Source organism: Musca autumnalis, unplaced genomic scaffold (genome assembly GCF_047663935.1).
Source record: "Musca autumnalis isolate F117 unplaced genomic scaffold, ASM4766393v1 scaffold_2, whole genome shotgun sequence".
NCBI lineage: Eukaryota > Metazoa > Arthropoda > Insecta > Diptera > Muscidae > Musca > Musca autumnalis.
The window spans coordinates 233,276,218-233,289,771 of NW_027411755.1; the positions used below are offsets into that span (position 1 = coordinate 233,276,218).

Consider the following 13,554-nt stretch of genomic DNA (forward strand, 5'->3'; position numbering starts at 1 on the left):
GTTATTCGACACATTTGCAGACCGAATTAGCTATAATTTGGCACTTAGGGTTCCTAGTGATCAACAAATTTATATCCCAAAGGATATGGGCATAGGTCCATGTTTTGGTATGGCCCCTTATAACCGTACCTCCCGATTTTCGGTATTTTGAGCATTTTAGTTACAATTTTTAACCGAACTAGCTGTAATTTGCCATTTGAGGTTCTCAGTGGTTATGAAACATCTCCACGAAACATCGTCAACATAGGTCCATGTTTTGGTATAGCCCCCCTATATCGGTACCTCCCGAATTTCGGTATTTTGAGAATTTTAGCTACAATTTTAACCGAACTAGCTGTAATTTGCCATTTGAGGTTCTCAGTGGTCATGAAACATCTCCACCAAACATCGTCAACATAGGTCCATATTTTGGTATAGCCCCCATATATCGGTACCTCCCGATTTTCGGTATTTTGAGAATTTTAGCTACAGTTTTTACCGAAATAGCAGTAATTTGACATTTGAAGTTCTCAGTGGTCATAAAACATCTCCAACGAAACATCGTCAACATAGGTCCATGTTTTGGTATAGCCCCCATATAACGGTATCTCCCGATTTTCGGTATTTTGAGAATTTTAGCTGCAGTTTTTAACCGAACTAGCTGCAATGATCGGTATTTTGAGAATTTTAGCTAGAATTTTGTCTATTCAAAAATAATCGTCAATATACATAGGTCAATGTTTTGGTATATCCCCCCATATAACTGTACCTCCCGATTTTCGGGAATTTTCAGTGGTCACGAAATTTCTTCACTAAAATTCGTCAACATGGGTCCATTTTTGAGGGTCTACATTGTTTTGATGAGACTACCCTTAATTCGACTCTTGAAGTTCCCTGCAGCTATAAAACTTTTCCACCAAAAAATTTAAAGATAGGTTGACACTTTGATATAGCCCCGTAGGTGGTACCTTTCACTTAGCTGAACACATTTTTTTAGATTAGATTAGATAACACTGTGCAATAAAATGGAGGTGAAAGTCTGTGGCACGGAAAATTCCTCTTGGGGAAGAAAGGCCTTGGTGAGTATATTATGAACCCCGAAGGACAGATCCGCCGTGAGTCGAACTTCCGCGTTATAGCGTGATGAAATTTTTGTTAGAGACCCTGTGGGCCATCAGGAATTAGCGTTATATCTTTGTTCACTGTTGCTTAAGTGCTCCACAAAAACAACAAACAAAGGGCTTTCATCTCCAGAAGGAATTATCTCTGCCACAACATTTGTGTTCACAGTGTAATTTAAGCAATAGTGGGAGGCAGTAGGAGGCTATCCGTTGTCGAAAAGTTGTTCCACCTAAAATTGTGAAAGGACCCTAATTATTCCATTTTAATTAAGACTATTTTATGGTGGAGGGTATAAAAAGTTCGGCCCGGCCGATCTTAACGACTTTTTACTTGTTCTTATTCCCAACGTATCTTCAAAAGCTTCCTAGTTTACAAAATTAAACCCTAAAACTAAAAAAATAATACATCAAATCAACCGCTAGTCAATTACAAATATTACAAAATTTCATATGTAATTGATGATTGATTTGCAAATTGAATTTCCGTTCTTTTCTTTTTTAAAAAAGAAAACTTCATTTATCAAATAAACGTATTGCATTCTATTGCAAATTTTGCAATATAATTCTTATTACATTCTCGACATTTGATAATGCATAGTACTTGGTTATGATGGTATCTGTGTTAAACTACCCCGACTATAGACGCCATTCACTATCATGTAACAACCATAAAATCCAAGTGTTCGAGATGATGATGCTTTCAATATTTTGTTGCAATCAATATCTATTCTTTACGAATCTTCAATAGTGCTGATGTTGGTGCTAGTGCTGGCGCTACTGCTGCTGTCATATCATATGTTTTATTAACAACTTCCGGTGTTATTTTACATTCGAACGTTTCAACATTGCAATTTCTTTTATATACATTTCAACGTTCTTACCCTCTTTCTCTCTACTTTTGTTACAGTTGCAGCGAAGGTCGCGTCATGTCGGCCGATACCAAAGGTTGTGTGGATCGCAATGAATGTCTGGATATGCCCTGCCTGAATGGCGCCACATGCATAAATCTGGAGCCACGTCTACGTTATCGTTGCATATGTCCGGAAGGTTATTGGGGTGAAAATTGTGAACTGGTGCAAGAAGGTCAAAGACTAAAGTTAAGCATGGGTGCATTAGGTGCCATCTTTGTGTGTCTTATTATCATTTTAAGTAAGTATTACAAACGTTATATGAATACACATACAAATTGATTGTGATGAATATTTTTATTGGCAATTTTTCTTATGTTATGAAGCGAGGAAAGCCCACGGGCGTATGTGTGTGTGCCGAAAAGAAACTGTGTCAGAAGTGAAAATATTTTTAAGGAAATTTAAATATTAAAACTATAAATGATAATGTATTTTAAATAACAGGATTTTTAAGCGAAAGTTGCTTTTATCATTTTAATTTGCTACCATAGATTGCTGTCTGCGCTTGCTACCGAAAACGTTTGTCAGAAATATCTTCAAAATTTGTTTCACGTAATATGTTGTCCAAACTTAAATTAAGTTCGAAGATGGGCCATATCGGTCCACTCCTTCGGGTACTTCCCACAAAAGTTCAAATTTTTTCGCTAAAACGGTGCGCAATAGGGGTTTTAAAAAATCGGTGTCAGATTTTTTTAGGTGGCACCGTCCTAAAGCGTTTAGTTTTCTTACATTTTAAGATTGCCAAATTTTGAGCACAATTGGAGTATTTTAACAAGCGCCACTGGGTTCTCAAAGTTTCTATGGGCCCTATATATAGTTAATATTAAAATCCGAGCCGATCATAACAATTTTTTGTAGTATAGTTTTTTAGCCACAACACAGAACTTCTAAGATTTGTTCATCGATTGGACAATAAATGTGGTCTGTAGAGCGATTTGGTGAAAATTCGTCTCCGGCGCCATACAAATTACTATAGAAACTTCGATTATGCTCAAACTTTGACAATCTTAAAATCAAACAAAACTGAAACCTATAGGGGGTTGCCGCCTAAAAAACCGACATCGATTTGTTCCCTTTGAGTTAAAACCACCTTAGTGCGCACTATCGAGGCGTAGAACCTTCTTCGGGTACTACACCACAAATTTTCACAATTTTTGGCACAAGTCCAGTTAAGAATCTCTTTTTGGATCATGATCAATTTTTTTGCAACAAGTTGTGCTCCCGAACCTTTTTATGATTGTAAATTTTTTTGGCAAATCCAAATCCCTGCCGGAGCCAACTAAAATGATTTGGGAACACAAAACCTAACGAATTGAGTGTCCGATTTGACCGAAACGTTGCACATCGTAAAATGAATTCTAAACGTACAACTACGAAGGTATACTCGTATATCGGAGACCATTTTCGGGTACCTCCCTCACAAAAGTTCAATAATTTTGCTTAAGTGTTGTTAAAGGAGTGTTCAAAGGAAGAAGTAAAATTAATTCTAAATGTACAACTACGAAGGTATACTCGTATATCGGAGACCATTTTCGGGTACCTCCCTCAAAAAAGTTCAATAATTTTCCTTAAGTGTTGTTAAAGGAGTGTTCAAAGGAAGTTTGCATATTTTTACCGAAAATACTTTTTGTGCTAATGCTTGCACCGATATAATGTTTCTTTAATCAAGTCCATGCTTCCTGGCATAATGGCCCAAAAGCTTTAAAAAATACATGGTGACCAACAAAAGCGCATGGTGGGCACAATAACAATCGAAACGAATTATTGTTGTTGTAGCATAATAAGTTTGTTGCAGGGATGGCAGCCGCTGGCCGAAACACTTCTGGTTTGAGGTCAATTCGATGCCAAGGGATTAATTTTTATCACTCCAGATGACCGAGTTGTTGAAGTTGAAGTTGTTCCAACCTTTCGCATCGTAATATTTCGTTTTGAAATTTTTACAGCAGCTATTACGACAGTACAATTTTTATCAGAACTTTATACCCAACACCAGAAAAAATGTCGAACTAAAATGTCCACAATTTTAGTTTGTTGTAGCAACGCAAATATATTCGTTCGTATATTTTATTTAGTTAACGGGACGACTGCGTCCATACAGAATCAGAAGACTGATGAGTGGGGTTAACTGGGCTGCTAAACAAAAAACAGCGTGTCGTGCGGTTTCAATCTTCATGCCGGGTATGTGTTGGGTATCGTGGCACCAATTTGAATCTGATACGAATTGATTCGGCTGCATATTCCGGATCCTAAGTAAGCTAAAACTTCTCGTGTTTGCCTAGGCTGTGATGCATAGGGGGTGATCCTCAAGTACGGCATTCGTACTGTATCTCTGTACTGCCTGAATTACTGCATCAGTGTGAATGTTATCCAAACCTGTCTGATAGGTTCGTTGGCCCAGAGGTTATGGTCGGATCGCTCTCTAGATGCTGAAGATCTCTTTTCACGTGGCGACAATATACTGTTACGTTGATGCACCGGTAAAACCTTCTCCTCCGCATGAAGATTTTATCTTTGTGTCATCAGGAGGCGCCCTGTTGCAGTCCTCAGGTCGGCATTCTGGCAGGTTTGAATTTTCTTCAACTGTGTAGCGCTAACATTTGCATACCACTCTGGCGCCGCATAGCTTACCACAGACCGCCATATTGCTTTTTAAGTCGTCAAAAAGGTTTCTTTGTCAGCACGCCAAATGCTGCCGGCCACCGATTTGAGGACTTTGTTACTACTTCTGATATTACCGGAAATAGCTATGGCTTGCGTGGACGACTTAAACATGCTATAATTTCTGCCGCCTAAGTGATGAACAACGTGGCAGTGGATATAGCGGGGATATTTTCATATTTCTCAGACAGAAGAACTGGGTCAGCTATGATCACATTTACCCTATCTCATACATGTGTCATCGAAGATAGGACCCGACGCTAAGATCTTACAACCATCCGTATACATTACGATCTTTATGCCCTCTGGGGGGTGTTTAATTTCAGAAAGGTTGAGGTTAAACAATTACGGAGATATGACCCCACGTTGGGGAATTACCTGTTTTACTCTACGGGTTTTGGACATCTTGGTTTAGAATTCCACAAACGACTGGCCTTCGTACAGTCATGTGACAGGAGTGAGATCGACCTGTACGACTCACCTTTGCTGGCATCCTTGCCTTGACCACCCTGCCAAATTTCCAGACTTCTGGTACAATATGGGTGGCAAACCATAGGTTGAGGACACGACTTTTATTTAAGTGGACGTTTCGGAGATATCACGACTTTTCTATAAGTGTACTTTTAGTGCTTAATCTATTCTGGCTCGGAGATATCACGACTTTTTGATAGGTCTACTTTTAATGTTCTATCTCTTCTAGTTTCGGAGATATCACGACTTTTTTATAAGTGTACTTTTAATGCTCTATCTATTCTAGTTTCGGAGATATCACGACTTTTTGATAGGTCTACTTTTTATGCTCAATCTCTTTTAGTTATAGGTCTACTTTTAATGCTCTATCTCAATATCCCTCAGAAATGTTAGTGGTCGGAATCAGCGCACGTTCAGTGGGAGCCTCATTTCAGTCGTCCATGTGGTGAACAGTGTGGCAGTGGATTTAGCGGCGGATATTTTCATATTCCAGTCAGCTATTTAGACATTTAACCTATCACATATGTCATTGATGATGAGGATCCGACCCCAAGATCGTATAATAATTTCAGAAAGGTAGAGCTAAACAGTTCCGGATATATCACCGCGCCTTGGGGAACTCCCAGTTTCACTCTACGAGCTTTGGCTTTATTGTTTCAGAATTCCACAAACGACTAGCGTCTGCACATATAATGGATTATCCAACGTTTCAAACACGACTGTAGAATGGTCTTCTCTATATCTTCGAACAGTTTGGAATGGGTGACGGTACTGAAGGCCTTCGATAGGTCTAGTCCCTGCCACCAATTGGAAGTGAGTTTCGCCCTCCCACGCCTAAGAGGTCACTCCGGAGACACGCCAAGAAAGATCGTTGGTGAATTACACAAACAATTTCTATAGCCTTATTGTGATTACGTTTTATCGCGTATGCCGGCACTTCGGAGTGTCTTCTGAGTGACTTCCAAGGCGATTGTTTAGATTTATTTAAAGATTCAACACATTTAAACAAATAGAAAACATTTTCTATCTGATGGTTATATGAGACGGTGGTGCAATGGTACGCATACTCGCTTTGTACTCTGAATGTCCGGGTTCGCTTCCCAAGTCAGACAACAAAACATCACATTTTTAAAATGACAAAATCAATGTAGGCGGAAATTGCAAAGAATAATTTCTCTAAAAGAGAAGAGAAATAAAAAAAATAAATAAAAATAAAAAAAATAAAAAAATTAAAAAAAATAAAAATTAAAAATTAAAATAAATAGAAAAAAATAAAAATATATATTTTTTAATTTCTAGAACTATCGCCGAAATGATCTTCTAGAAGTGTCGCTGGAGTGACTTCCAAGACGACACGCGGGCGTGGTTCATTTATTCACAACGGAGGTCACTTAAGGGTGACTTCTGCGACTATCGCCGCGACTGTTTTCATCGCCGTGGGCGACACGCCTAAGTCACTTCCGCGATAGTTTTTGTTTGCAGGGGTGCCACCATGACTTTTCGGCCTGTTCTGGTTCAGTCTTCTAGTGATATGTGTGGATATGGCGTGTAATGCTGTTGCAGTATTATGCATTTTCCGTAATCCATGATGATGTTCGGTAGTAGTAGTGCCTCCTTGCTAATAACAATTGTAGATGGAAAATTTAGGCTACAGTTAGGTGTGAAAATGCGTCTAAAAATGTGCTCATTCGGGAGGTACCTCTATATGGGGGCTATACCAATAACTTGGACCAATGTTGAAAATTTTTGATGGAAAAATGTTGTGACCATTGGTAACCTCAAATATCAAAAAACACGTAGTTCGCTCAAAAAATATAGCAAACATCCGAAGAATCGGGAGATACCATTTATAGGGGTTATACCAAAACATGGACCAAAGTTGACAATTTTTCGTAGAGAAGTTTTGTGACCACAAGGAACCTCAAATGTCCAATTACGAGTAGTTTAGAAAAGAATGTAGCTAAAACCCTCAAAATACCAAAAATCGGAAGGTAAAAATATATGGGAACTATACCACAACATGGACAAATTTTGAATATTTCTGAAGGAGATGATTCGTGACCACTGGGAACCTCTAGTCTCAAATAACAGGTAGTTCAGAAAAAATGTAGCTAGAACCCTAAAAATACCGAGAATCGGGAGGTACCGTTATATAGGGGCTATACCACAACATGACAATTGACGATTTTTGGTGGCAGCAAGAAACCTCAAACGTCAAATTACGGGTAGTTCAGTCAAAAAATTTAGCTAAAACCCTCAAAAAACCCAAAATCGGGAGGTACAAATATATGGGGGATATACCACAGGGGACCTCTAATGGTAAATTACATATAGTTCGGCCAAAAACTGTAGCTAAACGCTTCTAAACACCTAATATCAGGAGGTACGGTTATATGGGCTATACAAAACATGGCCCTAGGTTGACAATTTTTGGTGGGGAAGCTTCGTGACTGCAGGGAACCTCATATGTCAATATACATATATAAAATCGGGAGGAACCCTTATAGGGGGACTAAACCAAAACCGGCACATACGTTGCCAATTTTTTATAGAGAAGTTTTGTGACCACAGTGAAACTCAAATGCCCAATTACTGGTAGTGCAGACAAAAAAATGTACCTTAAACCCTCGAAAATAGGGAAGTACCAATATATGGGGGTTATACCACAACATGGACCTATGTTGAAAATTTTTGAAAGAGAATTTTTGTGGCCACAGGGGACCTCTAATGGTAAATTACATATAGTTCGGTCAAACGTCAAATTACGGGTAGTTCAGTCAAAAAATTTAGCTAAAACCCTCAAAAAACCCAAAATCGGGAGGTACAAATATATGGGGGATATACCACAGGGGACCTCTAATGGTAAATTACATATAGTTCGGCCAAAAACTGTAGCTAAACGCTTCTAAACACCAAATATCAGGAGGTACGGTTATATGGGCTATACAAAACATGGCCCTAGGTTGACAATTTTTGGTGGGGAAGCTTCGTGACTGCAGGGAACCTCATATGTCAATATACATATATAAAATCGGGAGGAACCCTTATAGGGGGACTAAACCAAAACCGGCACATACGTTGCCAATTTTTTATAGAGAAGTTTTGTGACCACAGTGAAACTCAAATGCCCAATTACTGGTAGTGCAGACAAAAAAATGTACCTTAAACCCTCGAAAATAGGGAAGTACCAATATATGGGGGTTATACCACAACATGGACCTATGTTGAAAATTTTTGAAAGAGAATTTTTGTGGCCACAGGGGACCTCTAATGGTAAATTACATATAGTTCGGTCAAAAACTGTAGCTAAACGCTTCAAAACATATGAAATCAGGAAGTACCGTTATATGGGCTTTACCGCAACATGGTTGACAATTTTTGGTGGAGAAGTTTTGTGACAGCGGTGAACCTCAAATGTCGCATTATGTGTAGTTCAATTAAAAAATGTAGGTAAAATTCTTACATTACCGAACATCGACAAGTACCGCTATATGGGGGCTATACCACAATATGGACCTATGTTGACAATTTTTGGTTTACAAGTTTTGTTACCACAGGAAACTTTAAATCTCAAATAGCAGGTAGTTCGGTAAAAAAATGTAGCAAAAATGCTCAAAATACCTAAAATCTGGAGCTACCCTTATAAGGGGGCTATATCAAAACGTGGACCGATGTTGACTATTCCTGGTGGAGAAGTTTCGTGACTGCGTGGAACCTTAAATGTCAAATTACTCAAATGTACCCTAGATCTAGAGGTACCGTTATATGGGGCTAAACCAAACCGTAGGCCAATGCTGACAATTTCTGATAGAGAAGTGTTGTTGCCACAAGGAACCTCAAATGTCAAATTAAAGCTTCACTTTGCTTTTAAAATTTGTAAAAAAAACATTAATTTTAATTTTTTGTTGCTTTGCCCTTTCTGTTGTTTCAATATTGGTTATATTGTATTTTCTTTGTTCTGAATTTCTCGACTTGCCATTAAAGACCATTTTTCTACTTGATTTGCCTGATGCCATTGTTATATTGTATTTTCTTTGTTCTGAATTTCTCGACTTGCCATTAAAGACCATTTTTCTACTTGATTTGCCTGATGCCATCACAAGAAAAATGTATTTGTTTTGTGCTACTTAATTTTCTTTCTTCCAATTCCTTCCATGGAGTAGCATCCCAACTGACAACACATCCCTCTCATGATGCTGTTGTTTACCATCTTCTTTGGGGGCCAAGAAGTTTAAATTTTGCTGCTTTATTAGCACTTCATAAAAAAATCAAAAAACATCGACGGACCCTTTGTTTGTTGTTCTATTTTCATTTGCTACTCCATTCCATTTCTCCAGAGGCTGGGACAGCAATTGTCTGCTGGTTCCTTAGCAAGTCTTGGATAAAATGGGTATAGTATATAGAAGATGAATGGTTCTTTATCTTTATGTTGCTGTTATTGGTGTTATTTACAATGGACAATTGTTTTGTTCAAACCACAAAAGAAGAAGAAAACGACAGACAAAAGGACGAGACAATGTTATAGAGCTAATGAGGGTTCACCAACAAAAAAAAAGTAGAGAGAATTAATTTGGTCATGAGCTTTGGCAGCCACTGCCATTATTTCTTCTTGCCGGGAGTTTTAGGCTGCCAGTGTCTTTTTCTTAAGACATTTTGGGGGAAAATGTCGTATAAATTAAATATCTGCGGTCTTTGTCATTATTTGTGTTTACACATTTTAATGTAAAACGGTTTGTTTTGAAAAAAAAAATGGCAAGAAAATTTTCATATTTTCAAGTTTGAATGTTTATTAAAATGTCTCTTTATATTTATATAGCAGACCAATATATATTTTTAATATATTTTATTTACCGTATATTTATTAAGAAATAATTACGAGTAAGCCAATATAGCCCGTCTATCGTTAATTTCCCAAAGGTCTTTGATGCGTATACGTGTCATTGATTTTTTGCTTTAACTAATTAAATAAATACGTATACGCCAACAGGAACTATTTTACCCAAAACCAGACATTTCCAAACGATTCGCTATTCAAATTAACGCTTAATGTTTTTCCTACTTAACAAAATTGAATTCCCTTCCTTGTTTTTATTAACATAAACATGAGAAGAAGAAAAAACAAAAACAAAAATACTTGTTGATGTCACCAACAGTCATTACATTTTAATGGCCTGGCATTATTTCAGGCATTTATGCCAATGTGTTTTTGTTCTGTATTTGTACTTGTGTGTTCATTGATTGTGGTTGAGGCGTTTATTCATTCAGTCAGTCAGGCAGCCAGCAATTCGTTTATGTAGTCCTTCATTCATGCAGTCATCCATTCATTCGAATATATTTATTCATTCCACTATTTACTTTACAACATTTACCAACCAATCGTCATTTTGTACAACCATCGTCACCACCAATACCATCAGCAACAGAAGCAGCATCTGAAACGCAGCAATAGCTGCCTGCCTCAGCGATTTCATCATTAACACTTGATATGTATTTAAAGGACCTGAAATGCAGCACCACCAGCCGCTGTAGCGTTACAGAAAACCTCAGAGCTTTTAGTCTAATTAAAATCGTTTAAAAAATCCCCTTTGGTCCACAAGAAAAATATATCTGCAATTGAAATTATCAATGAGCGATTGAACGAATGAATCAATGAATGATAGAAATAAAATGCGTTACTACCATTCACAGGAAAAACCACACAACAGATATGTATTAAAAATATTTTTTTATTTATATTTTAAGTGATGAGAAAATCGGGGGGAGTTGGGAAAGGCGACATCAATAAAAATAGAGATTTAAAGATTTAAAAAATTATAAATTGTCTAAACTTATTTGGAAATATGTCCATACAGACGAATATGATATACGACATTGAAAGCCGTGTAACCAATGTCTAGATCTGCGTTTAAAATTTAAAAATTGTTTGGGTATAATTGAATTTATATATTAGAGGGTGTCGTAGGGTACCAACCTACGGCCCTGTTCGGCTTTAACATGACAAAGCCCAGGACTTATCTTGGCCCTCTTTCAGCTTAACTGGACACTGACCTACCCGTGGTGTCACCTGGAGAGCTGACTTTAACAACCGTTAGATGTAGTAAGATAGACAACATGTGCCACGCGTTCATTTATATGAACGTTAAAAAATTAGCTTAGTAGCTCGCTAGTAAACCACACCTCCAAAAAATAACATACTAAATGTGATGAACTCCGCAAACTTTTTTCAGGACCATGATCTGCACTGTTTATAAAGAAGGTACACTTTAAGCAGGGGTTGAGAGATACCAAGGAACGGTCCTGACCGGGTTTAACATGGCAAAGTCCAGGATTTATCTTTGTCCCTCTCTCATCTCAAGTGGGCACTGACCTCCATGTTTTGTCACTTGGGGAGCTGCCTTTAACACCCGTTAAAGGTAGTGAGCTAACATGTGCCGCACCCATAAGAACGTTAAAAACTTGGATTTGGGCCCAGGGTTAGTAACCCTCCCCTAGAAAAAGCAGCCTACTAAGAAAAAAACAAAAGAAAAGAAAAACAAATCCCTCTAAAGTTGACGACCACCGCAATCGTTTTAAGGACCATGATCTGCGAATCTGCACCTGGAATGTTCGCACATTTTATAGAGAAGGTGCAGTTTATGCATTGGCAGATGTACTTGAAAAGTACAAGGACGACATTACTGCCATACAGGAAATACGATGGAAAGGGAAAGGCGTAACAACAACACCTTAAGGTGACGCACTGTTTTATAGCTGCCATGATATAAAGCATGCGTTTGGTTGCGGATTTGTAGTTGGTCTGAGGTGAAAACACCTGGTCTCCAGCTTCACACCCGTGAATGAAATACTTGTTACAATTAGAATAATTCTTCAACATCAGCTTTATTTGGGCTCATGCTCCCACTGAAGGCAAGGACGAACAGATCAAATATATATTTTACGAGTGCTTAGAAGAAACTTATGACCGTTGCCCTGCCCATGGCAGTAAAATTATACTAGGCGATTTTAATGCCAAAATTGGAAAGGAGAATATCTTTGGCCTAACAGTCGGCAAATTCAGTCTCCACAGTGAAACATCTAACAATGGTATGAGGCTGATAGACTTTGCAGCTGCAAGAAAGATGGTAGTTAGCAGTACCAGATTTTAGCATCTCGATATTCATAAGGGCACCTGGCTGTCGCCAGATCAAACAAATCGTGTTGGATGTACGATTGTTCCGAGGTGGAAACATAGACTCGGACCAATACCTTGTTGCAGCAAAGGTACATACCAGATTAAACATAGCAAAGAAAGTGCGAACAGACACAACACGGAAGTTGGACACCGGTAAGCTGCAATCACAACAGATCTTCTTCTTTATTTACTCATCCGTTATTCGGATATTGGTGATCGTACAATAATATTTCAATGATACATATATGATACCAAGTATATATTTATAATTATTTGTTGTTACACAATGATGTTCAGCTCCCTGTTCTTAGCGGCTTGTAAAAGTGTGTATTCATCATTATAGCCGGTCCATGTCTGGATATTTTTGAGCCAGGTTGTTTCTTTTCTACCTCTTCCGCGCTTTCCGTCGATTTTTGCCTTAAGGATTGTTTGTAGAATCTTGTATTTATTATTTCTAAGTATGTGTCCAAGGTATGAGACTTTACGCTTTTTTATTGTTGAGATTAGCTGTCGGTTCACATTCATCCTTCTAAGTACTTCGTCATTTGATATTTTTGAAGTCCAGGGTATTTTCAGTACTCGTCGGAATGTCCACATTTCAAAAGCTGCCAATTTTCTTTCATCGGACATTTTAAGTGTCCAGACTTCGGAAGCATATAAGAGGACTGACCAAACATAGCACTTGATAAATCTTATTTTTGTTGTCACATTTATGTCGTGACTTGTTAATACTTTTTTGTGTTTAAAAAAGGCATCTCTCGCTATTTCTATTCGGCTGTTAATTTCTTTTGAGTAGTCCCAACGGTCATTTATTAGTGCTCCCAGATATTTAAATGTGTGTACCCTCTCGATTTCCGTTTCCTTTATAGTAAGCTTCACGTTGCGATGGTCGTTTTTTCTGCTTACTATCACAACAGATAGTCACAGCATATTCCACTCCACTGGCCCAACTGCTTAATCAAAGCCCTCCTCGTCCCAATAACATATCAGGACAATTGCAAAACATTGCCCACTCCATGCAAACAGCCGCAAAATCAGTACTTGGATACCAGAGACCTCCACCAAGGAATCCATGGTATGACCAGGAGTGTCGCGCTGCTATCGAAGAGAAAAATTTGGCTTATAGGGCTACTTTACAATCAGTGGCAAAGCCTAGCGCACGGGAGAGGTATCGGAAAAAAGGAGAGAGGAGAAACGTCTTTTCCACAGGAAAAAGAGAGAGATGGAAAAGCGGGAGTGTGAACAA

General features: G+C 38.2%; 1 protein-coding gene across 1 annotated transcript in view; it reads left to right on the forward strand.

Moving 5' to 3' along the window:
• The window catches only part of CadN2 (Cadherin-N2), a 421,364-nt gene that overhangs the window by 378,065 nt on the left and 29,745 nt on the right, over positions 1-13,554 (forward strand). Inside the window, exon 10 of the mRNA XM_073971018.1 lies at positions 2,008-2,249. Within this exon, the coding sequence (XP_073827119.1) occupies positions 2,008-2,249 (242 nt within the window). The remainder of the gene's footprint in view (positions 1-2,007; positions 2,250-13,554) is intronic.